General features: G+C 51.1%; 2 protein-coding genes and 1 long non-coding RNA gene across 7 annotated transcripts; 1 reads left to right on the forward strand and 2 right to left on the reverse strand.

The window, feature by feature from the left end:
• The first annotated feature begins 14 nt into the window (after positions 1-14).
• LIMA1 (LIM domain and actin binding 1) lies at positions 15-25338 on the forward strand. Of its 4 annotated transcripts, none has more exons than XM_051771383.1 (11): positions 15-111; positions 3860-3995; positions 5989-6034; positions 8090-8467; positions 12570-12657; positions 13443-13603; positions 16199-16303; positions 19074-19128; positions 19443-19558; positions 22276-22409; positions 22762-25336. In XM_051771383.1, exons 2-11 carry the CDS (start codon positions 3877-3879, stop codon positions 23759-23761), a joined length of 2202 nt encoding a protein of 733 aa, XP_051627343.1. In that variant the 5' UTR covers positions 15-111; positions 3860-3876; the 3' UTR covers positions 23762-25336. The 4 variants fall into 4 exon arrangements, with proteins under 4 accessions (XP_051627343.1, XP_051627344.1, XP_051627341.1 ...); XM_051771384.1 differs by having other exon boundaries at positions 107-111; positions 12573-12657; positions 22762-25337; XM_051771381.1 differs by lacking the exons at positions 15-111; positions 3860-3995; positions 5989-6034 and having other exon boundaries at positions 7308-8467; positions 22762-25338.
• Positions 820-3844, reverse strand: LOC127462632 (uncharacterized). The gene is made up of 2 exons (XM_051771385.1): positions 2653-3844; positions 820-2523 (listed from the first exon to the last, which is right to left on the reverse strand). Exons 1-2 carry the CDS (start codon positions 3124-3126, stop codon positions 2068-2070), a joined length of 930 nt encoding a protein of 309 aa, XP_051627345.1. The 5' UTR covers positions 3127-3844; the 3' UTR covers positions 820-2067.
• Positions 13695-15895, reverse strand: LOC127462633 (uncharacterized). 2 transcript variants are annotated; one of them, XR_007900511.1, is made up of 2 exons: positions 15135-15895; positions 13695-15060 (listed from the first exon to the last, which is right to left on the reverse strand). It is a non-coding gene; the product is annotated as an uncharacterized LOC127462633 (long non-coding RNA). The 2 variants fall into 2 exon arrangements; XR_007900512.1 differs by having other exon boundaries at positions 13695-15078.
• Positions 25339-26442: the final 1104 nt, after the last annotated feature.

The raw sequence follows: 26442 nt of genomic DNA on the forward strand, positions 1-26442 counted from the left end.
GGAAAGGGGGCGTGGCCAGAGGCGCTGCCCGGCGCTGAGGCGGCTGAGGGGGGACAGTCGCCGGTTCGGCCGCGACAGGTGCGTTGGGACCCCCCCGTATAGCTGCGAAAGGTGAGTTGGGACCCCCGCCCCCCGTATACCTGGGAAAAGTGGTTGGGACCCTCCCCCCGTATAGCTGGGAAAGGTGCAGCGAGACCACCCCTCCGGTGTTCGGCTGGGAAAGGTGTGCTGGTCCCCCCCCCCAGTATAGCTGGGAAAGGTGCGTCGGGACTCCCATTTCGGCTGGGTGAGGTGCGCTGGGAACCCCCCGGTTCGGCTGGGAAAGGTGTGTCGGGTTTCCCCCGTGTAGCCGGGACAGGTGCGTTGGGAACCCCCCCCCGGTTCGGCTGGGAAAGGTGTGTTGGGAACCCCCCCGGTTCGGCTGGGAAAGGTGTGTCGGGATTCCCCCGTGTAACCGGGACAGGTGCGTTGGGACCCCCCCCCCCCAGTTCGGCTGGGAAAGGTGTGTTGGGAAAATCCCCCGGTTCGGCTGGGACAGGTGTGTTGGGACTCTCAGTTCGGCCGGGAGAGGTGCGATGGGGACCCCCCGGTTCGGCCGGGACAGGTGCGTTGGGATTCCCCCCCGGGACAGGTGCGTGGAGGGGGGGGCAGGACCGCCGGGACCCCCCTCCCGACAGCGGGTCCGCCCGGAGCTGGTCCCGGTCCCGCGGGAGGGTCCGAGCTGGACCCGAACCCCCCCTCCGGGCATCCCGGGGGGGCACCGGGGCTCGGTGGCAGAGCCCCCTCCATCGGGAAAAGGGGGTCTGGGGGCTCGTCCAGGGGGCAGGGAGGGCTGGGGGTCGTGCCCCCCCCTCTCTGGCTGCCCATGAGCTGCCCGTGGTGGTGCCCGCGGGGTGTCCCTTTCCTGGAATGAGTCACCCGCTTCCACCTCGGGTAACAAGGACTTTTTGCCTTCGGGACCTTTCCAGACACAGAGGGATTTTTATTCTGCTGTCAGACTTCTAAGGGAGGTTATGAGGGGGGTGGATTTGGTGCATTCAGGTGGCTAAATCACAGTTCTTCCCCTCCCTAACATCTGGCACACCTCTGGCATCCCCGTCCCCTCCTCGTCTGCACTCGGTGCCACCTCCCACGTGTCCCGTTGCAGAACGCTCACGGTCCTGTTAAAATTTTAATAGGTAGTTTTCCTGAAGTGACTGGGAATAAATCACTCAGGAGGAGCAGCAAAGAAAGCCCGGAGATGCCTGAACACACCAAAGCCGTAAAATGAATGAGAAAGCCCCAAGAATGTGGAATGGCGTTAAAAAAAATGCGGGAGCACGAGTTTCAAGGCATCTCAGGGCTCTGTTTTGTGTCATTTCTGGCGACTGAGATTCCAGATATGCTGCTCCTCTTTCCATTTGAAGGTCCCAGCAGCAGGTGCTGCCTTTACAAAGAGACTTTTTTGCCAAAACAGGCCTGATGTGGCTCAGTGTGCCCGTGGCTGCGATGGAGGAAACGGCAGGGAAACATTAAAAACCCCAACGGGGAGGAGGTGCAGCCCCAAACTGGGGTGGCTGGAGCTGCACTGGGAATGCTCAGGCACCCAAAGCAGGGTTATTTTCTGAACAATTGCCCCTCGGTTTTGTTTCACTGCACTGTCCTTCCGTGTGTCAATGGGCACCTGTTCCCTGTGCCAAGGGAGCTCTCTGCTCCTGTTTCCTGGGCACAACTGACTGTGCTTGTGAGAGGCCATTTAAACTGCAGCAGGGCCTCAGGTGAGCTCCCTTTGGCTCCAGATTAGTCATAAAACAAAGTTCAAACTGTGGCATGGCACGGCTCATTCAGCATTGGGGTTTTTGGTGTGGACAGGATTCTTTTTGTAAGGTTTTTTTTTTTCCTGTCTGTAACCTCTGTGTGTGTGTGAGAGACTGGGAGCTGCATCCTGCAGCCACAGGAACACTGGTTCGTTTGTGCAGGCAATATGATTTTTAAGAAGTGGGAGGGGATGGAAATGAGCCCCTTGTCTTTGGGGGTGGTGCTTTTGTGCAGCTGTCAAAGGCCAGACAAGTGCAGAGCATCCTCCTCTCAGTGCAGCCTGGACAGAGGTTCACAGGGGAGTGGAGGGGGGGGGACTTGGTGATGCAAAATGTGCTCAAGAAAAAGCAGGAATTTCAGAAAGTAACTGCAGTGTGAGGTTTTCTTGCTGATTGGAAGAGGCTCTGGGTGCCTCTCATGTTGATAAGTGGTTTCAGGGTTTTTCAACATCCCCACAGAACCAGCACCACTTGTTTGCCTCCAGAGTTCCACCTGCACGTCTGAGAGCTCCATCCAAATCCCTGTCTGGATAAAATGTGTCCTGGCACGTCTCTCCAGGACATCAGGGGGCTTATGGAATGTGAGAGAAAGGCCTGTTCTCCCTGACTGCATCCCCAGGACAGTGGCAGGAGCAGCCCTGGAGAGGCTCCTCCACTCCCAGGGCTCCCATTCCAGCCCTGGAGAGGCTCCTCCATTCCCAGTGTTCCCATTCCAGCCCTGGAGAGGCTCCTCCACTCCCAGTGTTCCCATTCCAGCCCTGGAGAGGCTCCTCTGCTCCCAGTGTTCCCATTCCAGCCCTGGAGAGGCTCCTCTGCTCCCAGTGTTCCCATTCCAGCCCTGGAGAGGCTCCTCCACTCCCAATGTTCCCATTCCAGCCCTGGAGAGGCTCCTCTGCTCCCAGAATTCCCATTCCAGCCCTGGAGAGGCTCCTCCACTCCCATTCCAGCCCTGGAGAGGCTCCTCTGCTCCCAGTGTTCCCATTCCAGCCCTGGAGAGGCTCCTCCACTCCCATTCCAGCCCCAGGGCTCCCATTCCAGCCCTGGGAACTGCAGGCTCTGCCCAGGCAGTTGAATTCTCCTGGCCCCAGGCCTTGCAGAATCCCAAGTCTCCCTCATTTCTGAGCAGGTGCATTCCCACACCTGTGAGGATTTGGGGAATGTCCTCATCCCTCCCTTTGATCCACTGTTGCCTGAAGGTGTTTCCATTTACCTGTGACCAGTCATCCAGCAGATCTGGCCTCAGACTGGATCCAGAGTTCTGTGCCTGTTCAAATCCCTTAAAGGAATTACTGGAAAATGCAAGGAAGAGCTCAGCCCCAGCAGTTGGCATTGTGTGATGTGGGGACCAGGGAGAAAAGAAAAGAGGGGGGGAAAAAAAAGGAAAGGCGTTTCCCTCCAGGCTTTTATTTTTGTCTTATCAGAGAACTCTTTAAATTATGATCTCCCCTCCTTTCCTCCTCCACAAAAAGAGCATGTAAAAAAATAAATCTGAGGTGGTGAAAAGCTGGACAAAATCCCATTTCCAGCAGGATGGGGAGGGGGGGAGAGCTGTTCTTGAGGTGACTGGTGTTATTTAAGTGCCATTGTGGTCACTGTTGTGACAGGAGGGTCGGGGAACACTCACAGAGGAAACCGAGAGCGAAACGAGAGTGAATGACAAATGTTTGCACAGGAATTACATCCCCTTAGTTTCAGAACTCGAGCCCTCTTGCATAAATGCCAGCAGGTTTGGGTTTGAGGGCACTCTGGGGCTTCCTGGAGCTCCTCTGGGTGGGGGTGTGTGTGTGGGAAACACGAGAGCATCACTCCAGAATCCTCACTTTGGAATCCTCTGGCCCCTCTCACCCCCTCCTGGAGGCTTTATCAGGGCACCACCTCGGTGGCATCTGCTGAGGAAATGATAATTGGCACCTGCTGCCTTTTTTTTTTAAGTCAGCTGATGGGTGGGATCCTGTGGGGTTGGTGGCACTGGGAGCACCTGCATGGGGACGGCAACAAATCACTCTGAAACCTTCTCCCCGCCCTCCACTCCTGCTGCTGACAACGTTCCTTCCTCCTCACAGGGATCTGGGGAGAGAAGATGGAGCCTTCCCCGTTCAGCAGAAGACAGTGGGCCTCCCAGTCTTTGAAAATCACTGCCAAGGAGCTTTCCCTGGTCAACAGGAGCAAGTCCTCGGCCCTGGCTGAGAGGTTCTCCAAGTGAGTGGGGCTGTGGGGCTGGGAGGTGACAGCTGCTCCCTTGGGCAGGCACTGTTGCTTTGCTGCTTCAAAACACCCCAGAGCTGGAGGCCTTGAGGTTTCTGGTTTAGGATGTGCTGGGCAAAGGTTGTTCTCCTTGCTGACATTGCCTTGTTTCAGCAGTCAGAGCTGGAATACCTTCTTTCTGCTAAAGGAGATCATTTTCTGTTGCACTACCAGCTGCAATTTGGAGTTGAGGGGCAGAGCACTGGGATGTGGGAAGCCATGCCCACTGCCCAACCACCCTCTGGGGGAGGAACCTTTTCCCAATATCCCCTGACTGGGGTAGAAGAGGAATATTACCCTTGCCTTTCCTCTGAGAGATGGATGAAGTGTTAAACCATAAATCTTGTACACACTGAGGGGTGGGAACCTGCATATGTTTCCTGGAAAAGCCTCTATTTCCTTAAGGAATTGTAATAGGATGCAGCTGGGACTTTCAGTGGGATTTGGGGCACCTGAGCCTCCTGGGATCTTGCATTAATAATGGAGCAAAGTTTAGGGGTGTTTGGATCTTGAGTGTGGGGGAAACTGTGTAAGAAAGGGATAACTCTGCACATCTCCAAGTTCCTCTGTGGGTCTCTGGGCCAGGGAGAAGCTCTTTGCTGTCACTGCCTCCTTAAGGTAATTTATTCACTCGCTGGAGCTTGATTACAGGACCTGGTCATCTTGCTAAATGTTGATAATCCCTCGAAAAGGGCTTACTGGGAGTAATCCAAACTGCTATTCCTTAATCAAGCCCTGTCCCCCTGCACAGGCAGTATCAGTTCCTTGGAAAGAACACAGTCCTGCCCCCTGACACCTGCAGGGAGGAGGGTGATTTTTCTAAATGCTGTTACCCAAATATTTGTCTGCGAAAACGTTTCTTTTTCCATCCCACATAATCAGTTTTGTCGGGTCACAGGCAGGCAAACAGCAACGGGAGGGATCCCAGCAGTGCCCTGTGCTGGGCAGGGCTGGGGCTCCTCAATCCTGTGTTTTCCAGGTGGTACTTGACTTAATCCCTGTGTCCCTCTTGGTTGCTTCTCCCAGTGTTGATCCCTCTTTTCACAGCAGCACTTTCTCAGCGTGTCTTGCTCAAATTTTGGACCCTTTGTGGGGCAGAGAGGTGGGTGAGTGTGTTTGCAGGGATTAAAGGGGAGGCAGCAGCACACTCACAGCTGAGTCAAAAGCAGAATTCCACAGATAAGGAGAACAGAAACACCCTTTGCCCAGGCAGACAGACACTGGGTGATGTTCCCTCTCCCTGAAAAGCAGAGCTCTCCCTAAAATGGCAAAATTTGTCCCTAATTTTCACACTGCAGACACCAAGTGCAGCCCCCCTGCGTGGTGCAGGAGCAGTGAGGAGTGTGCAGGGACTCCCCCCCGGGGGCAGATTGCAGGGAGTTCCCCACCAGAGCTCCTTAAAGGACTTTGATTCCTGATCCAGGGTGGCTTATCTTGGGAGGGCTGTGATTACCCTTCCTGCTGCCACCCTGGCTCAGCTGCTCAGGAGCCAACTGCTGAATGGGGGCAGTTTCCAGCCCACAGAGTCAGATCCACTGGCACTCAGGGAGGTTTTTTGGGGTGTGCCAAGCTGGGATTTGTTCTGGTTCAGCAGCTGCTGGCTAAAGAGCTGAGTTATTCCTGCCAGGGGGGCACAGCAGACAGCTGGGTGGCGGAAACAAAACCAGCTATTCCAAGGTAAACTGTCTCTGTTTGGGAATCAGAAGTGCTTAGGGAGGGAGAAACATTAATGGGTGTTATTACTGTAAACTGGGTGACTGAAAATGTGTCTGTCACTTGGCTTTGTGTCATTTGCTGCTGTTTGTCCAGCCTCTGGTTGTAGTTGATAGATCCAGGGAGTGAGATCCTTGCTGGGGGGAAAAAAAAGAAAAAATCCCAGCTGTCTTTTCAGAAGTGTTCAGTCTAGTCAAAAAAAGTCATTTTTGTTTGGTTTTTCTCCCTCTCAAAGGTATCAGAAAGCTGCTGAAGAAGCCACTGCTGAGAAGAAGAGAAGTGTAAGTGTTTGCATGAGTATTTGTTTCCTTGGGAATGAGCAGAGCCCACGATCAGGATGGATCACCTGCACCAGTGTTGCTGTGACAGCTGATTTTTGGAATATCCAAGTTGCTGCCACGAGAACTTGGCTTAGACACAGTGTTTGCTCTTGCCTCGTTCTCCACACCTTCCCCCAGTGTGGAGGGAAGGAAAGGAAAGGAAATGAAGCTTCTGGCCCAAAGCTCTGTTGAATCACCAGTTCACCCCTCAGCAAAAGGCAAACTGAGTTAACCACGGGGCCATGAACACCCACCTCCTGTTCTCAGCTGGAGGCACTTGTGTGGTGCCTCTTCCCTTCTTAACCAAACTGAAAAGTGCTTAAAAGAGGCCTCCAGCCTCTCTAAAATCCGTGTGTGCCTTTGAGAGCTGCAGGATCTTCCCTGAAGTGGCTTCCAGGGCTGGAAATGCCCCTGGGTGAGGCAGCACCAACCTTTTTGGCTCTGTTACAGCCTCACATTCCCTCTGTTGCACTTGGTGTTCCGGGGTCAGGGAACCTTGGCTGGAACACCAGGCAGGAAGGTTGCAGGGCTTTGTCCAAGCAGGCCCTCGGGGTAATTAGTATTTAAAAGGACTGCCAATATTTTCAGGATCTAGAGGAAAGTCGCTGCCTCGAGTTCCTTAATTCTTGGGGCGTCACTCTTTTGCTGTTTGGGATAAAATAAGCACCCTGAAAATTACTTTTGGGTCTTAAACTCCCTTCACTGCTCGTGCTTGTGTCTGTCAGTCCCCCTGTCATCAGGGAACAGGCAAATCCCAAGCAGGAGGGACTTGTGTTAGGAAGTGTGCAGGGACCCCAGAGGTGTTCCCATGGAAACCTGCTGTGCAACCTCCAGGATTTCTGTCCCATTACAACACTTCCCTTATCATTTCAGTGCTTTCCTTTCAATGCAGTCAGCAAACAGGCTGATTTTTTTTTAACTTTTTTTTTTTTTGTGGAAGTGTAGGTGGATTCAAGTCAATTTGCAAAGCAGTTTGTTCAAAATGGGACCAGAAGAGTAATAGGGTGAGAGACTTAAATCCCAATATAGCTGCTAATCCCAGTTAATTCCTGTAAGCCTGGCAGGCCCTGCTCCACTTGCAATGAGTTTGGAGTGGTCTCTGTAGGGGAGAGGCAGGAAACATGCAATGGTGGCAGGTACTGGGTTGGGGTGAACCAAACAGGGGCTGGGGCTGCTGCTCTGGGGAGGGGGAACTGCCTGGAGCAGAACTGCTCTGGGAGGGGAGGGATGGAAGCACCTGGATGGGAGGGATGGAAGCACCTGGATGCTCCAGGTGCTCCCTGGAGGGGTGAGGTGTGTTTGTGACCCCCTGGGCCTGTCCCTGGCAGAGCTTTCAGTGGCCTGAGTGGAACAGAAGGAAAAATCCCAGCGAATTGCTGGTTATCAGAGCACTGGAACAGGCTGCCCAGGGAGTCTCCCTGCCTGGAGTCATTCAACAACCTACTTGCTCTAGGTGATCCTGCCTTGGCAGTGGTCCCTTCCAACCCTAACAATTCTGGGATTGAGGAGGAGGAGTGGGGGGATGTTGGTTGTGGGTGCTTGGCTGGAGCTTTGTGAAATCCTGCTCAGATCCCTTGGGGCTGAAGTGCTGCTGTTACCTGGGAGTGGAAACACAGAACCCCAAGGGCTGAGTGGTTTCTGAGGACTGATCTGTAGCTTTTGGGAAGGCCTGATAACTGTTGAGGACGCTGCAGGGTCGGGCCCTCCTGTCCCGTTCCCTCCTTGTGTGGATTTGGGTCCCATTTCCTTCATATGTGGATTCGAGCCTTTTGTGTGGAATTTAACCCCTCGGGTTTGACTCCCATTTTGCCTTATAAGGCCATCCTGTTTGCTCACTTCCTGACTTTTTTTCTCTCCTCTCCCCCCCCCCTCCTTCCTTCCCTGTCCTGGATGTTTCTCCATGTGGCACAGCTGGAACTGTTCACAGCTGGCCGGGAGCGGAGCCCTCGCCTTCCCCCTGCCTATGGGAGAGGAAGCGCTCGGGAGAGCTCGGAACTAACTCCTTGTCCCTTGCAGAACGCGGAAAACCTGCCCCCTCACTTCCCCAGGGGCAATCTGAGCGCGCTGAAGAAGAAGTGGGAGAAGCCGGCGCCGGGAGCGGAGCCCGGGAGGGAATCGCTGCGGGGCGGCTGCGCTGAGGTTCGGCACAAGGTCGGCACCGGCCGCGCTCCTTCCCCATCCCCGGGGGCTGGGGCTGCCCCCGCTGACGGCTCGAAGGCCAGAACCCGCTCCCCGGAGGGTGCCAGCATGGAAAACTGCGTGAGAGAGCCCAGGGAGGTGGAAAAGCCCGAGGCCGGCGAGGGCGCGGAGCCCCCGGGCAGGATCGAGAAGTACAACGTGCCCCTGAGCAAGCTCAAGATGATGTTCGAGAAGGGCGAGCCCCCCCAGGCCAAGGTAAGGGGCGCTCCTTTCCCGAAATCCCGGGAGCAGCTGGAGCTGCTGCCTCCTCCGGGGAGCACCGGGAAAACCCCCGGGAGGGAGTGGCTCCGGCTCCGGGCTCTGCAAATCTCGTGTGCATTGTTTCGGGGGGGTGGGGATAAAAGCAGGACATCGTGGGGTTTAATAACTCGCACCGCGGTGGGAACAACTCACTCGAGCCTCTCGAGTGCGTGCAGGACGCTGGGAGCTGGTGGCTCGTTGGGGTGAAATGGTTTTTGCTCCTGGAAGGGAGAAAACGGAATTTATTAGGTCGGGATTGTTTCTGCCTCGTGTGAGGACTGCGGTGAGTTACACGAGCAGGAATTGTGCAAAAATACATATGTATATATGTATATATTTATATATATATATATATATTTATATATTTATGTAATTTTAATTTATTTTATATATTTACGTGTTTTTATCTGCATATGAAAGAAGAAGTAACTGAGGTGAGCTCAGCAGTCAAGCTGAAGCACTGAGGAGTGAGAGGTTTTGATATCTGGATCAGCACGAGTCACACACACATATATATATATATATATACACATATACACGCATAAATATGCGTTGTGAAATACTCCCATCTTTTCCTCGCTCTTCCCACATCTCTGGATCTTAACAAATGTTTCTTATCGGGGAAAAAAAAATAAATAAAAAAATCCCTCACCGGGGGCGGGGGGGGGGAAACGAAGCCGAGATGGCCAGAGCAGCTCCTGCCCTCGCTAGTTTTGACTTGCAAATGCTCAGGGCTCGCATTTTTCCTCCGACTGCTCATGAAATCCGATCCCGCGTGTGGACTCCGAGTGTCCCCGGAGGGGGGGGGGAATTGCTCAACTCCAAAATGAGTTGCATATGCCGGGGACTTGAAACGCGGGTCCCGAGGCCCCGATGCTGGTGGATTTTCCAGTTTTTCTCATCGTTTCCCCCCCTTCCTCCCGGCTTTGTTCTGCTGCGGGTGGTTTTTTCTTGAAGCGTTGGGTGAAAACAAACGTATTTCGGGCAAGGATTTAGGGCTCGGAGGAGCCGGTCGGTGTCGGAGCGAGGTTTGGGTCCGCGTGGAGCTTCACAAAGTTTCACAACTCCGGATTTTTTGGAGCCTTTGTCACGCTGTGAGAGCTGCCCACCCTGTCCCCCGCGGGGAGGGCGATGTCCCGGCAGCCCTTCCCTGAACTCGGGATTCATCACTCAGGATTCCGCTGGAATCCTGCAGATGGGCTTCGAGTAACTTTATCTCAGGCTGGGGAGTAAATTATTTTGGACCTGAGTGAATATGGAGCTGATGGTTTGGTCGAGTTTGGTGATTCAGGCATTGTTAAGAACCGGCTAAAACACAGGAAACGCCGTCCAGGAGGGATGGAACTGGCCGGGCTGGGTTCGAAATCCCTCTCCCAAGTTAATCTGTTAGCCTTTAATTTTACAAGGGGGAAAAAAGGCACGGAGTGTTGGGAAGTTAAGGACTGTATTGGGGGGGGAAAGGGGTGTCTGTGGAGTTAAATTCCTGGTTCTGGGAATGGATCTGAGGGCAGGAGGGTGATGTCATGTCCTGTGCAGTGAGGGGAGCTGGCACTGGGGGGACACAGCTCTGGTTCAGTGGAGTGGAAGCCAGGACAGCCCTGCTGTGAGTGTGGCCAGTGCAGCTCTGCAGTTGCCTCTTCCCACTTCTTTCCTGAGGCTTCCCCTGAGCAAAACTCTGTGGAATCATTTTGGTGGAAAATACCTTTTTGATCACGGAGCCCAACTGTAAATTCAGCTGAGGGATGGAGGCTTTCCTGGGAATTTAATTCAGGTGTAAGTGCTGTCAGAGCTTTGCTGACAAAACATCTGGGTGGACTGGAACAGTAAATGGACCTTCCTGGTCCCTGGGCAGGTCTGGGGCAAGAATCCAGATTAGAGCCTGGATTTCCTGGTTCCATCTCCCCCTCTGAACAAACCCACTCTCGTTTTCAGGTTTAGGAGCAAAACCTCCCTCTTTTGTTCGTTTATTCTGCAACGGAGAGGTGGCAGATCCTCCCCTGTTGCGTTTTCACGGGGACAAACTGCTCTCTAATCCCATTAGGGGCAGGCACGGCAGGCTGGAGTTCAGCCTGAGCACAGCCTGGGGGTGAGAAAAGCCCTGATGTTCGAAGGGCTCCTCCTGGAAGTGGCAGTGAAAGCACGGCCGGGGGAGATCAGAGGAGGAGGAGGAGGAGGAGGAAGAGCAGCATTTCTGGCAGAGTTGTCTCCAGGCTGGTTTGGGTTTCAGGGCTGTGGTGTGTAGGGCACACATCTGGGGTGGAATGAAAGAGGTGTGACTTCGATTTGGTTTTTTTTTTTTTTCCCGACTCTGTGCCCCAGGGTGAAGCTTTAACCACCCTCCTGGTGCCTCTGCCCTCGCCCAGGGCTGAGAACTTGGGGCTTTCCACACCCCAGGGATGTCTCCTCTCCTTCCCAGAGCTGTGCCTTGGGGATCCAGGGCTGGGAAGGAACTGACAGCACGTGCCCAAGGTTGGGATTTGGGAATTCCTCCACGTGAGGGGTGTTACCTCCCATGAACCACTGATTCCCTGCAGTTGGTCCCTGCAGACTGTGATGGGGAAAGTCCCTCATCTTCCCTCTGTCAAACTTCTTTTTCCTTTTACTCTGCTTTCCTCCCCAACACAAAACTGGTGATATAAAACCTACATGTATATTTATAGATATTTATAGATTTACTGAATACTGGGAGGTTTATTGAAATATCCCTGACCTCTAACAAATTTCTGAGCAGCAAGAACCCCGGGCTCAGGGTGACAGGGAAGGGGTCACTGGCTGAATAAGGATCATTTAAGAGCAGTTTTCACCCTTCATGAGGAATCTGCAAGTCCTTACAAGTGCAGGCACTCCCAGCCCGAGCCTATCAAGGGAAGGAAAAGACTTGTCAGAGCTAAAGCTCTTTTCCAGTAAGAAAAGTTACCAAAGCCCTTAAACCACAGAAATAGAAACTATTTCCCATCCTAATGGAAAAAAAAAAAAAAAAAAGAGGTTTTCCAGCTGCATTTTCCTTTCCTGGTGAAGCTGCTGTTTGCATGGAAAGCAGCCCTGATTTTTTCACAGTGATTGTCTTACAGAGCAGTGTTAAAATAAACTTTGGAATTTCCTCCAGTTTGGTGAGCAGCAAATCTGAAACTCGTTGGAAAAGTTGGGGAGGGGGGGAATGTGTGGTTGGAGCATCTTGCCAAAACCTGCCTTTTTTTTTTCCCCTGCATTAGCCTCAGTCTGCATTTCCAGCTGTGATTTAACTCTTCCTAGGGAGGCAACAAAAGACCCAGCACCTTCTAGGGTTTTATGGGTTGGGCTTTCAGCTGTGAAAACAACCCCACCTTGGTGGGGTCCAGCTGAACTCTGTGCTCAGGAGGTTTTGTCAAAGCTGTGGAAACTTCTTTTCACGGTTTCTTTTGCTGGGATTTGGATTTTGGGGAGTTGGTGTCCAACAAACAAGTGTAAAAATCTGATTGAGGCAGCCAGAGCATCTGTGTGGTGCTGAGGGACACCCTGTCCAGCTCTGCAGCCTGGCAGGGAGTGATTATCCTGCAGGTCTGGGAATATTTATCTCTCCTGCTTAAGCTTCAGCTTTATCAGACCTAATCAGGGAATTATTTGGTACCAAATGCATGAACTGTCCAAATCAAAGCAGGTAACTTGAGATAACTTTTATTACAATACTACCAGTTCCCTTTTCCCTGTGGCTGAAAATCAGTGCAGATTTCAGGTGGCTTCTCCTTTCACCCTCCACCTGATTTCAGATCTCCACAGAAACGGTGTGAGTGGCAAAAATCCACACCAGAGTTCGTGTGTGCAGTGGGAACCACCTGAAAACCTGATCCCTGTGCTCCTTTTCCAACCAGGAGAGCTGTCAGAGGGCACCAGATGACCTCTCCAGGGAAGGTGTCCCCCAGGTCAGGTGTTCTGTGATCAAACTTTTAAAGGAGATGTCACCTGCCAGACTCGTTTATTCGGGCCAAGCAGCTTTGCTAGTGACACCTGGGCCTCTTAAGGGATTACCCCCAGCAGGCCCTGGCTGTGCAGGCAGCTCAGGGGGTGGCTCTGTGCCCAGCAGGTGCCCAGGGAGCCCAGGAGGACGGCGCTGGGCAGGAGGGTCTCGGAGAACAGCGTCTCCTCGGAGGACTGCGACGCCGGAGCAGGTCAGGGGCACCTCGGGGCTGGGCTTTGGGCTGGGCTTTAATTCACTTTATAGAGTCAATCTGCTTCATACAGCACAGGGGAGACTCCCCTGGGTGTGGGAATGGGTCACAGGTTGGACCTGGAGGGTCCTGGGGGGGCTTTTCCAGCCTCAGGGACTCTGTGGAATAATGTCTGCCTTTCCCAAAGGGAGGGGAGTGCAGCCACCTCCCAGCTGGAAAGTCCAGCAGCATCCCATTTAATGCATGAAGCCTTGCTGGGAATTTTAAACCATTCCTATTTAATGAATGAAGAATTTTAAACCATTCCCATTTAGTGTATCAAGGCTTGCTGGGAATTTTAAACCATTCCCATTTAATGTTTCAAGGCTTGCTGGGAATTTTAAACCATTCCCATTTAATGAATGAAGAATTTTAAACCATTCCCATTTAGTGTATCAAGCCTTGCTGGGAATTTCAAACCATTCCCATTTAATGTGTCAAGGCTTGCTGGGAATTTTAAACCAATCCAATTTAGTGTATGAAGAATTTTCAACCATTCCCATTTCATGTATGAAGAATTTTCAACCATTCCCATTTCATGTATGAAGAATTTTCAACCATTCCCATTTCATGTATGAAGAATTTTAAACCATTCCCATTTCATGTATGAAGAATTTTAAACCATTCCCATTTGATGTGTGAAGCCTTGCTGGGAATTTTAAACCATTCTGCTCTTAAGCACAGGAGACCAAAGCACAGGGAATAACATTATTAATTTTGGTTTTTGTTTGTTTTTTTTTTGCCAGGGCATCTTGCAGAGACCCTCCCAGGGCTGAGTGTGGACAAGGCAGATGCCAGGAGGAGCCTGGACATGCCTCGTTTGACAGAGAGCTCCATAAAGGACAGGCTGGCCAAGTACCAGGCAGCTGTGTCCAAGCAGGGCACTCCCTCAGCCCTCACTCCCATGGTAAGTCCATTTTTTGGCTTGGGCTGGAAAGGGAATTTTTGCCCCAGGCTGAGACTGGAAGGAAGATCTTGTGGAAACCAGGAGAAATGCCATCTTTTATTTATTTTATTTTATTTTATTTTATTTTCATTTTATTTTATTTTATTTTTATTTTATTTTATTTTATTTTTATTTTATTTTTATTTTATTTTTATTTTATTTTATTTTTATTTTATTTTATTTTTTTTATTTTTATTTTATTTTATTTTTTTTATTTTATTTTTATTTTATTTTATTTTTATTTTATTTTTATTTTATTTTATTTTTATTTTATTTTATTTTATTTTTATTTTATTTCTATTTATTTATTTATTTATTCATTTATTTATTTATTTATTTATTCATTTATTCATTTATTTATTTGAAACTAACTCTGTGCCCATGGGGAGGAATTTTGGATGAAGAGTTGTCTCCACACCCAGCAGGAAGAAATAAATACATTTTCCATCTTCCTGGAATGATGCTGAAAGCTCTCCAAGGAATTAATTGCTGGCACCCTGGCCAGGGTGCTTCTGAAGCATAACTGGCATTCTTCTGCTTTCTGCATGTTTGGTTTAAAAAACAAACCACAGCTCTTGTCCCATCAGCCCCCAGCTGGGGGAAACTGAGGCACGGGGAGCTGAAGGGACTTGGATCCCAAAGTCTGGGGCTTTGGCATCTCCACTCAGGTTTCCTCCCTTTTGCCTCTCACCTCCCTCTGAATCCAATTAGACCCTTGCAGTGAAGGAACCCTCTGCCTGTTTTGCAGGTCTTTGAGCAGGAAATGAGCAATTAATGAAGTGTTGCAGCTGAGGAGGCTTCAGGAACCTCAGCTTTTGTTAAAAACCCCTTAGGTACATTTGCTGGGAGCTTCTGATGCTTTTGCTGAATGATGGGAACTCTTATTGCTCAAGTGTTGCTTTTATTAGCCAGAGTGATGCACAGAGGCCTTTTTGAGTTGGGAAAGCCAAAGGGAAGGTTCTCCCCTGGAGGAGGATCTGCCTCCCAGGGGTCTCTGTGGAGGGGCAGAGCCCCATCCACACTGATTTCTGAGTTTCATCTGCATGTGGAGTCCAGTAAAATTTCCCCTGCATGAATGGAAAGTCCTCTGTTGCAGGCAGTGCAGCAAATCTGATTAACCTAATTGCTGGTTCCTGCCTCCCCTGCCTTGCCTGGGTTCCTTTGCTGCTGCCTTCCCCAGTTTGGGGCTCAGGGTGGTGGCTGGGCCACTTCAATTCTACATCCCAAAGGCAGGAGATTCCTCCTGAGGCTCCTGCAGCCCCCCAGGGTTTAGGGTCAGTCCAGCCTGATGCTCTCAGGATGCCCCACCTGAGAGGAATCTCTTCCCATTTTGGGAAGGGCAGAATAAACCAGAGCAGACAAGGATTCCTGAAGTGTTTGCAGTGCCAGTGTTCCAGCAGCAGCCCTAACCCTGGGATCTTCTCCTTCCCTGGGATCTTCTCCTTCCCTGGGACCTTCTCCTTCCCCTGGGACCTTCTCCTTCCCCTGGGACCTTCTCCTTCCCCTGGGATCTTCTCCCTCCCTGGGATCTTCTCCTTCCCTGGGATCTTCTCCTTCCCTGGGATCTTCTCCTTCCCTGCTGGGAAAGCACCCAGGGCTCCTTTGATGTGGAAGTGTGGGGTCTGTGCTGCCCTTCTCGCCTCTGTGCTGCAAAGGAAAGGCAGAATCTCTCTTGGGAACAACTGTTTTGGGGCATTTTGGTGGAATTAGGCCTGGGTTAAAACTGCTGGGCACACTTGGTTGCAGTGAGGGTGAGGAAGGAGCCGTTCTGTGCCTTGCCAGGGGTGCAGGGAAGGGAGGGAGAGGTGCTGGGCAGCAGATTTCCAGCTCTGGGCAGGATTACAATTCCAACATGGTCACAAACTCGTTGGATGTGGCTGGTTCTGTGCAGACTTGTCTCCAAAGCCAGTGAGATGCTGGTGCTGCTCCTCTTTGATGTCCCAGAGGAGAGGCCTCGTGAGGAGCACGAGGCTCCCACTGGCCTTGTGTCCTGTGGCAAGGAAGGAAACACGAGGTTCCACTGGGTTTTATCTCTCTTTTTAAGCCTGAAAGATTCTTCTGTGGGGATCTCAAGTCAGTCTGTCAAGAGCAGAAACCTCGGGGAAAGAAGAGAATTAAGGTTTTGACTTGAAGCAGAAATGGGATTTGCTTTTATGTCAAGTCTTATTTGGCAGCTGCACCATTCTTTAGGTGGTGCTTGTCTGGAAATACTTGTCATTGCCAGTGAAAAGTTCACATTTCTGGAAGAGGGAGATGTGGACTGGGCAGGGGATTTAAGAGCTGGTTTTAAGCAGGAGTTTGGGAGGGTTGTGAAGGAGAACACTGGTGTGCCCTCCATGGAGCTCAGTAAAATCCTGCAGCCCAATCCTTCCCCCTCATTAGGATGTGTCACTCACCAAGTGTCTGTAGATTTTTTTATGGCCCTTCCCTTAATTATCACTTTAAGTACTAGAAAAACATTTATTTAAAAAGAAAAAAATTGAGAAAAATAAAGAAGCAAGTGTTTTTTCCCAAGGGGAAAAGAACCTGTCACCATCCCAGTGCTTTGTCCTCTAGAGTGAGATTCAAGCCAGTGAGAGTGAACCCAAGAATTACAGATCTGGGCAGAAGGAGAATGTGGCCCCAAGTGAGGACTCCAGTTCCTGTCAGGATGGGGAGAAGGTAAGATGCCCGTGCTGGTGGAGATCAGGGGCTTCCCTGGAGGTGGAAATGGTTGTGGGAGCACAGCTGAGGCACTGGTCCCACATTCCTCAGGCCACCCAGGAACTGGCCATGAGCAGCTGCTCCAGAGGAGTTCCCTGCTGCAGAATCCCTGAGTTTTAATTTGTATTTTTAATGATTTTTTTTTTTTATAATCCTGTCTCTGGATTATAAGCCAGTGAGTCTCTGTGGAAGAGAAAGTCTAGAGATAAGTTTTCCTGGAGATTTTCTCTGTCTGCTCAGCAGTGATGTGTCTGTGGGGTAGCAGAGCCCTCCAGCCTCCTGCTTTTTGGGTATTTTTCAGTGAAGAAATCCCTCCCTGGGAGGGTGGGCAGGCCCTGGCACAGGTTGCCCAGAGAAGCTGTGGCTGCCCCTGGATCCCTGGAAGTGCCCAAGGCCAGGCTGGAGCAACCTGGGCTGGTGGGAGGTGTCCCTGCCCATGGAGAGGGTGGAATGAGATGATCTTTAAGGTCCCTTCCAACCCAAACCATTCCCTGTGGCCAAATCCCTTGATGCTTTTGTAGTTTTTGTCCTGGTAGGGATTTTTGGTTTTATTCTTGGCTGTGATGAAGCCACCTAAAGGTTTTTTTTTTTGTGTGTCATGTCCCCTCACTGTGGGAAGATGATTCACAGCCAGGTATTTATTTGTTTTGTTGGTAGTTTTGTCTTGTGATGGGTTTTTCTTTAATAAGCAAAAAGAATCCACACCAGAAAAAAACCCAAGAAACCAAAACAAACCACAAGGAGCTTTGTGTGACAGGAGCAACAGGAGTTTGTCACTGCTTCTTCTGCATTTAGTGGCTCAATTTTAAGGTAACTGGGAATGGCAGCTCAATTTTAGGATAACTGGGAATGGCAGCTCAATTTTAGGATAACTGGGAATGGCAGCTCAATTTTAGGATAACTGGGAACAGCAGCTCAATTTTAGGATAACTGGGAACAGCAGCTCAATTTTAGGATAACTGGGAATGGCAGCTCAATTTTAGGGTAACTGGGAACGGCAGCTCAATTTTAGGGTAACTGGGAATGGCAGCTCAATTTAAGGTAACTGGGAATGGCAGCTCAATTTTAGGGTAACTGGGAATGGCAGCTCAATTTTAGGGTAACTGGGAATGGCAGCTCAATTTTAGGGTAACTGGGAATGGCAGCTTGGCTTTGCTGCTGCTTTTGAGCTTCAGCTGCAAACTGAGACTCTGTGAATTGGCCTGGAGGGTTTTGTGCCCCGAGCTGGGGAGGGCAGAGGGGATAAAAGCAGCTGAACAACAAGAATTGGGGTACTGTGCAGCCCAGCCAGGCTGAACACGTGGCAGCCTAATGCCAGGAGGGCTTTTAGAGCTTTCCAGCCTCCCTCGGGCAAGGGGCCAAATCTTTGGCTTCTCAGCTGCTCCTCCCTGGCAGCTGAGCAGCTCTGTGGCCAACTGCAGAGGCTGCTCCGTGCTCAGAGGTGAGTTCATTAAAAGAGCACCTGTTAAATGAGAATTAAAGCAGAGTCTCTGCCACCCCCCCGTGAGGGGAAGGTTTGAATAAAATCCCTGTAATTGCAGAGTCACCCAGTGAGGTGTCCAGGTGCAGGGAGAACCTGAATGGGACCTTGTTTGGGAGCCAGTCCTTTGGAAAGGGGCTGGGGTGAACTTTGGGAATGAGCCTAATTAGAGCCGTTGGGAGGAAACAAAAGGCACTTCTGAGCTGCCACTTCTCACCCTGCCCCCGGGACAGATTTGGGGGGGGACTGTCCCAGGGACTGTCCCAGGGACTGTCACAGCCTCTCAATGGGAATTATCAGCTCGGGGTTACAGTGGGTTTTTTTTCCAGCAGGCCAGAGTATGTTAATAGATGCAATTTGCCTTCTCATTAACTCGTTAATTTGCAAATTTGGGTGGCTGGCAGTGGGCTTTTCAGCCCTTAAAGTGAATTAGGGATGATTTGCAGTTAATCTCGTTACTGGGCTTTAGGTCCTCGGTGCAGCTACTTAAAAACTATTTGATTTAATAGCAATAGTGCCAAGTTTAATAAAGAACTGTGCATCAGGAGCTTTACCTGTACCGTGGTTGCACTCAGTGATCTTAAAGGTCTTTTCCAACCCAAACAATTCTGTGAGTCTGTTTAGTGTCTGAAACTGTTCAGATCCAACTCTTCTAAAAGGTTTTTTAATGTTTTTATTTTTTTTTTTTAAATATGAGTTTGTTTCCAAAAGGGGATGAACAGGATACAGATCCAGCACGTCTGTCCCAGCAGGTGTCTGGCTCTACAAAAGTTTCTTAGAATTCAGCTGTTCCTTTTTTTAAGTTATTATTAATTTTTATTTTTTTTTTCCCCCAAAAGCACAGTCTCTGCTGAACGTTTAAATGTCACAGATTGGTCCAATGAGATTTCCAGGAAATGTGCTGGCCTGGGTGGGTGGGTGTGTCAGAGGATTTGTAAGAGAGAAAACCTGGGAGGAACCTCAACAAACCATTTCTGGAGGGTGGGAGGTCAAGGTGTAGGAGCTGCAGGTGCTGGGGGAAACAGGACCATGATGTTTGTGTGTGTGAAGAGTGTGATGATGTTGTTCAGATGATCTGAACACTGCAAGAGCTGGGCAGTTCTGAGTTTGCCTGGTAGCCAAGACTGGTGGTGTTGACACAGCAATCCCTGAGCCCCTGGGGTCTGCCCCTGCCTCAGCCTGGGGGGTTTGCTGGGCTTGTTGAGGTCTCAGAAGGCCAGGGGGGCTCATTGTCTCCTTCTCTTGCAGGTTTCTGCAGGTGAGAGCAGCTCTGTGCCCTCTGCCCTGCTGGAGGATGGCCATGGTGAGCTCCAGGGCTGGGGGAGATAATTCAGCTCAGCCCCCTCAGATGATCCACTGACACAGACTGTGCTAAAGATCTGCCCTGTGCCCAACTCCCACTGCATAAGAACTTCTCTCACGTTCAGAGTTTTTTGCAGCTGTAATTCTAAGACATTTGTAACTCCTGCTTGCCCTGGTTGAAGACTTTTTTAAGTGTTAAAAGCTCCCTCACCTTTTCACCCAGACTAATGCCCCGTGAGCACGAGCTGCCCGTGGTTTAAAGCTTTAAAGCCTCCCTGTAATTGCATTTTTTTTCTCCCTCCTCTGCTCCCTCAGCTGGCCAGAACTCGGAGAGCGAGGCAGAAGCTCAGAAACCTGCTGGCACAAAGCTGCAGAACGTGGGGGCCAGAGCAGCTGCCCAGGCTGAGGCCTCCCCACCCAAAGCCGTGAAGGTAACACAGCTCCTCAATCCCAGACATTCAGGGGGGGGTTAAAACCATCTGACACCCCTGTTTGGGGTGCTGGAGAACCCTCAGTGTGGGCACAGAGGCCTGGCAGTGAGTGGGCTGATGTCTGGCCAGGCCGTGCTTGTGAGGGAATGATTTAAATCAGGAAATCAGGAAAATTTAAATCAGGAAAACACCTCGAAAAGGGGGTTTTCCTCCAGAGGTTGGCTCAGGAATTGCTTGTTGTTCCACAGACTCTGCTCCTCCTCGGTGTGGGAGAAGGGTTGAGCAGGGGGTGGTGGTGGCAGAGCCTGTCAGTGCTCCCAGAGGTGGGCCCTGAGCTCCTGGGAGTGATCTCCAGAGCCTTCCAGCACGCTGGGACTCGGCTTCCCACCCTCCTCTTCCAGCTGCTCCCAAGGGAGCTGCAGCTGGGAGCAGCTCCATAGTCAGGGCACTGTGCTGCCTGGCCCTGGAAAGGTCAGGCTGGGCTTTCTGAGGGGTCTTTGATGTTCCAGTTCCTTCAGGGCAGCCTTTGGGACAGGAATGTGTTTGTTAATCTGATTTAGACCCCGAGGGGCAGCAGAGCTGGGTGTTGTGATCCCGCTGCAGTTCCCTGTCACATGAGCTGTCTGGAGTTGGGATGAGGGTCCCCCTGGGCTGCCACAGATTTCCTGGCTCACTCCTGAGGAAACAACTGGGCTTTTGTTGGTTTTTGCCCCATCTTTGGGAGGGACAGCACTGACCTCAGAGATCAGGGAGATGTGGCTTTCCCAGCTGGGAATGCCGGGGTGGGGAACTGGAGCTGCCTGGAGGAGCTGTGTGATCTCTGGTCCTGGTCCTCTCTGCTCTCTTTGTATCATTAGAACCATTTTTAGCCTTTTTATCCTCGTTACTGCTTTAGATGCTGCACTGTGAGATAGAAACCCAGCTGCTGTTTATTCACCTAAGGTTCCTATTTGTCTCTTCCAGCTTCTGTCTCCTGTTCTTGGTTCCTAACCTCTCCTCCTGCCTTCTGCTTCCCTCCTAATGTGAGCTCAACTCTCAGCTTTCTCTCCAGTCCTTTTTTTTTTTTTACATTTATTGGGCCTCACCTTCCTCCTGTAGCTCCTTTTTGTAGCATCCTGGGAAGGAATTCCTGTCTCTTCACCCCCCAAAAACGCCTCTCCACAGACATAGGGCCCATTGTGTGCAAGTAAGTTCCTCTCCTTGGATGGGGCTGTGATTGCAGAAGGATGTGCCAGGGCCCACCAAGGCCATCATGGAAAACTTAAACCTTCAGGGAGAAGACTTTTTAATGGGCAAGCATTTGGGTTTTTTTTTTTGAGGTTTCATTTAGGGACTCAAAATTCAGAGTTTCGGCAGCGCCTGGAAATTGTGGATTCTTTTTTCAGGAGGAAATTCTGAATTTCTGGTAGCCAACCCGTGGCAATCAGAACTTTTAATCTACTCTAACCTCAAGCAGCACCATTTAAAATGGAATTAAATTGGCAGCAAACCTTCTGGCTGTGACAAAAACTGGCTCTGCCTTCAGCAATCTGCCCCCTCGGACCGTAACTTTCGTTCCTGGCCATTGTTCCTGGGCTGTTATAAATAAATTGCTGTGATTATGTCTTCCTGTGACCTTCCTGTTTTTTTTCTTCAGCCATCAGATTTTTTTTTTTTATTTTCCTTAAAGCTTTTTGTAAGTTTGGAGGAGGAGGTAATTCTTTGTCAAAGAAAAGCCACGCTCTGAGTGTGTCTGGGCAGGGTGTGGAGCCTGAGCTCTCTCCTCCTCAGCTGCCAAATTAGTTCTAATCAACTAAATCAGCCTCAAACTGCCAATTTTTTCAACTGTGTTATTTAATTTTCCCTGCAAAGTGTCTTCCCCCCTTGGCCAGAGTTAATAGATTCCAAGGAGCAAATGGCACCTTTTCTCATGGACAGTGGTTTTTTGCTTTCTTTGATGCTGTTGGAAAACAACCCCAAAGTCACAGCAGTGCCACTCCACTCCTCAGTGTTCAGCTCCTGCTGAGCCCTCAGGGCAGCTCAGTGAGCACAGCAGAATTTTAGCTGTTTAACCTCAAAAGCTCTGCTCACTTTCTTCAGCAAGTTTGGGGGCCCTGGGTCCTGAAAGCCCAGTGTGGGTTCTTTGGGATGGAGCTGGGAGTGAAGGCAGGGAGTGTTTCCTGCTGCTGAGACTGTTCCCTCCTCTTTGAGAGGGAAGATTTGGCAAAAGTGGATTATTTCAAGCCACTGAGCAGCCTGTTTCACTCCTTTCCTCTCCCACCCTCCACCTTCTGAGGCTGCTTCAGCTCTTCCAGTGAGAGGGGTCCCTGCCCACAGCAACGAGATGATCACCAAGGTCCCTTCCCACCCAAACCATTCCAGGGTTCAGTTTTTTCTGCACTATTTTTAATCTTCTGGTAAAGTCTCATATTGACTGTAATTGGATGTTTCATCATTTTCCTATCAAGAGAAGCTGAGGCTGCAGGAAGAGGTCACTCAGCTTTTGGGAGCCGGCTCAGCTCTGCTGTTTTCACTGTTGCTCAGGTGGAGCTGTGGAGCTCACTGGGGTAAAATCCTGGCTGGCTGTTGAGCCACAGCAGCCCTGGGGGGCTGGTGTAGCCTCTTCCCACCTCGTTGCCCAGCAGAGCCCACTGGGGAGAGCTCGGGGGGGAACCCAGGCCGAGTCCCCGGCGGCCGACGCCTTTTCCAGCTCCCACACTCTCCTCTCCTTCCCGCAGAAATTCCAGTTGCCAATGAAGGAGACCTGTGTTGGGTGCCAGAAGACCGTGTACCCCATGGAAAGGCTCTTTGCCAACCAGCAGGTGTTTCACATCAGCTGCTTCCGCTGCTCCTACTGCAACAGCAAGCTCAGGTACCCGCCCTGCTCCCCTCGGGAGGGTGTTTTCCTCTGCTCAGGCTCAGCTGAGCTGGAGCCATCCCAGGAGTGGTTCCACAGGCCTGGTTCTGCCAGGGGTGTTCCACAGGCCTGCTTCTGCACTTTGGTGCAGTTTCTAAACCTCTTAATGTGATTTTTACGGTGGGGGGGAAAAAACAGCGCGTCCGGCTCGGCGATGAATTCTTGGAAAGAGCCAGGCAGGATGCAAACCCTGGGGGCTGTGAGCTCGTTGGGAGGGTGGAATTGAGTCTCTTGAGTGACACCACTGAGGCAGAGGCCTGTGTTGGTGGCCCTGAGCTCTGATGTCTGACTCTGTTTCCCCCCCCAGCCTCGGGACGTACGCGTCGCTGCGGGGGAACATCTACTGCAAACCCCACTTCAGCCAGCTCTTCAAATCCAAGGGCAACTACGACGAGGGCTTCGGGCACAGGCAGCACAAGGAGCTGTGGGCGGGCAGAGCGGAAGGGGAGGAATCCCCGGAGAAAACCCTCCCCGGGGGGAACGCGACGGAAGCCCCGCAGAGCCCCGGGGTGGAGGAGGCCCCCATTGCCAAGGTCGGGGTCCTGGCAGCGAGCATGGAGGCCAAAGCTTCGGCCGTGCCCGAAAGGGAAGAGAGACCGGCGGAAACCAAGAAGCTGCGGATCGCCTGGCCCCCTCCCTCCGACCAGAGCGTCCAGGGAAGTGCCTTAGAGGAGGGCATCAAGGTGCTCAAACCCAAGTGGCCCCCGGAGGAAGAGGTTTCCAAGCCGGAGGCGCAGGAGGAGGTGGATCTGGATCTCAAGAAGCTGAGGAGATCCTCCTCGCTGAAGGAGCGCAGTCGCCCCTTCACGGTGGCGGCCTCGTTCAGAACGGTGTCCGTGAGGGGCCACAGGGCAGAGAACTCGCCCTCTCCTCCCAAAGCCGAGAGGGACACGTGGAGGAAGGGGGAGGAGCTGGAGAGAGAGGAGAGAAAGCCAAAGGAGAAGAAGGTCGAGCACAGGAACATCCAGAATGAGGAGAAGAACGTGGAGGAAGAGCAGGAGTCGTGCGGGGTCAGAACGGCAGAGCTCGGCGTCGTGGAGAACGGGCAGGGGGGTGTGGAGACAGACGAGGAGGAACACGCGGCGGGAGAGCCGGAGAGCCCAGAGGAAGAGCTCCTGGAGCCGAATTCTCCCAGACGTCCCAGCCTGGCCCACGTGGTGACTGCCAAGGAGTCCTCCCCCGACCAGCACCGCAAATCCCAGGACGTGGGTTTCTGGGAGGGCGACGACGTGGAGGATCTGTCCGTGGAAGAGCAGATCAAAAGGAACCGTTACTATGAAGATGATGACGATGATGATGAAGAATAAATTGGCCTTTTTTCACTAGGAAACTTGCTGCAAGGTGCTGGGCCTTTTGGAAATGGGTATTATTTTTGTTTTAGCTTTAACAAACAGCTCTCCTCCACGAAGCGATGCCACGCTGCACGTCAAGGGAATCCACGTCCAAATGATCTCAACTGGGGAACTCTGGAAGCCTGCAAAGAGTCTCTGTGGGCGCACGGGGACGGGTGTCTGTGGGACAGCAGCAGCAGGGGATGTCTGCCCACGGGCTGTCCTGTGCTTGTCTCATCCCTCTGGGCTTAAATACGTGTTCCACTAACCAACAACTCATGGAATTCCACCACCAACCTGTGGAATTCCGGGACGGGCCCTCTGGAACACGCCACTTGTACCACTACCAATGCTACTGCAGTGCTTTAGGGACCAACTTCAAAGGGACTTTCTGGCCTGCTTTAAAAATGGTCACTTAATGCACTTTAATACGTGGAAAGGGGCACAACTGGGCTTTTATATATTTTTTTTCTTTTTTTTTTTAATAATAATAATAATAATAAAAAACCCATTTCCGTGCGTGGCGTCCTGGAACCGAGTGCAATGTGAATTTTGGTGGCTCAGACCCGCCCCTGATGGGCTGGGCAGTCCCTGCCCTCTGTCCCTGCCCGACTGGAAGGTTCCCCTTTGCTGGACCCACGTGTATTTTAGTGCTTTCCCAGGAGCTGTGCCGGCTGCCAGGTCTCTTTGAGGGCGAGTGAACACTTCTTTTTGAGCAGCCTGCAGGGCATTACTTCTGCATTTCACACCCATTTGAAGTGGAGTTTTGTTTTTTTTTTGTTTGGTCTGTTTTTTTGTTTTTGTTTTTATTATTTGAATTTCCTCCTCGCCGCCGTTTTAAACCGCAAATAAGATTTTTAAGGCCTTCTGACAACTCTGGAAATCCTGCTCGTATCAAGCTGCCATAAATCTCTTCCTTACAGCTGTGAAATGATGCTGCATTGCAAAAAAAAAAAAAATAAAATCTCTGGAATCAACCAGTGACACTTTTCTGACTTGCCAGCGTTGAGGCTTAGAAAACGTTTTTAAACTTGACTTTGTTTATTTTACAAATAATAAATTCTTGACTGGAGGGGAGGAGGCCCTTTTGTATTAGCTTTTATTTGTACTGTACTCTCAAGAGAATTAGCTCTTACCTATACTTGAGGTGTAAAATATTCTGCTTTCTTAACAGTTCTGCTGCCGACAAACCCTTCAATAAAGTTCGGTCATTTGCATTAAAATGGAAGCCTGGATTCATCTCCGAATCATGGAATCATCCTGGAATGGTTTGGGTCGGGAGGGACCTTAAAGATCATCTCATTCCCACCCCCTGCCATGGGCAGGGACACCTCCCACTAGCCCAGGTTGCTCCAACCTGGCCTGGGACAATTCCAGGGAGGAATTTCTTCCCAATATCCCACCTAACCCTGCCCTCTGGCAGTTTGAAGCCATTCCCCCCTGTCCTGGCACTCCAGGCCCTTGGGAATAGTCTCTCTCCCCCTTTCCTGCAGGTTCCCTTCAGGTCCTGGAAGGCCACAATTAGGTCACAATCCTAATTTTCCAGCCTCTTCTTCCCCCCCCAAGTCCTTCTCCCCAGGGCTGTGAAGGGACTGAGGGAGAAGATGGGTGGATTCCCAGTGTTCTTACTGGAATTCCAGGGCTGTCACTGTCCCCGGGATGGGGATGGTGCCACTAGGTGACACTGTGTGCCCGTGTTTCCCAGAGGCAGTTTCTGCTCTCGAATTCGAGGAGAGGGATTAGAACAGGATGGACAGAAGGAATAAGGACCTCCAGGGATTTTTCACTCCCACTTCTGGCTCCAGGTGGCTCTCCAGAGCAGCTGAGGAGACAACTGAGAGCTTTTTTTTGTCCCCTTTCCTATCAGCTGCTCAGTTTGCAGTTCCCAACTTGAGCCCGGGGTGGGTTTGGTCAGGAGAGATGGGGATAAAGAGCCAGAAAAGCAGGGAAAGTCCTGCAGCAGCGTGAGAAGCTGCCCATGTGTGTGCCAAGGGTATCAGGGAGGGAAAAGCAGCCTGCTGCCCAGCTGGGAGGTGTTGGCAGCCCCACAACCTCCTTGTCCTCTCTTTTTGAGGGAGAAGAGAGACGTGACTTGCACAGACCGAGGGAAAACTCAAAAAGCTGATGTGTAATCCTGAGCTGCTTTCTGTCACCTTTCTCTCTTCCACTTGGTGTCAGGTTTCCTTTAAGTGACGAAGCAGTTGGAGATGCTTCTGACTGGAAATTGTGCTGTTTGAAAAGGGGGGGGGGGGAAGAATATTCGTTGTGGACTTGGATTTATGGATTATGCCAACTGCTTGTTTCTTAGGAAACGCCATTGGATTTTACGGCGTCTCCCCGGTTACGTGATACTGAAGCAGCACTGGCTGCACTTAGCAGAGGCTTTAATCACAAAATCATTATTTCTGGTTAATTCTGAGGTACCTCTGAGTCTCTGAGACTGAACATAGCTGAAGATGTTCAGCTGAACATCTTCAAGGAGAAATCAGCACAAGCGGTACTGCTTGTTTAAAAAAAAAAAAGAAGTGAGCAGATCATGAATTACTCCGTCCTCGAATCTATTAGTTATGGGAGTATTTGAGTGCTTAATGGGCCGTTTAATTTGCTCTCTGACTGGACAGGTGCCAGAAGAGCCATTAAACGAAGGATGGATCGTT

This window comes from Manacus candei, unplaced genomic scaffold, assembly GCF_025592945.1.
Source record: "Manacus candei isolate 608988 ecotype Guabito, Panama unplaced genomic scaffold, ASM2559294v1 h1tg000132l, whole genome shotgun sequence".
Classification (NCBI taxonomy): Eukaryota; Metazoa; Chordata; class Aves; order Passeriformes; family Pipridae; genus Manacus; species Manacus candei.

Excerpts from the sequence above, each read along its gene's own strand:
- LIMA1 (XM_051771381.1), top strand. The coding sequence starts at position 7,826 with ATGTGGATTCGAGCCTTTTGTGTGGAATTTAACCCCTCGGGTTTGACT. Across the intron at positions 16,304-19,073 it reads CCTGTCAGGATGGGGAGAAG|GTTTCTGCAGGTGAGAGCAG; the intron begins GTAAGATGCCCG and ends CTTCTCTTGCAG. Across the intron at positions 19,129-19,442 it reads CCTGCTGGAGGATGGCCATG|CTGGCCAGAACTCGGAGAGC; the intron begins GTGAGCTCCAGG and ends CTGCTCCCTCAG.
- LOC127462632 (XM_051771385.1), bottom strand. The coding sequence starts at position 3,126 with ATGCCAACTGCTGGGGCTGAGCTCTTCCTTGCATTTTCCAGTAATTCC. Across the intron at positions 2,524-2,652 it reads CTGGAATGGGAACATTGGGA|CCTCTCCAGGGCTGGAATGG; the intron begins GTGGAGGAGCCT and ends GGAGTGGAGGAG.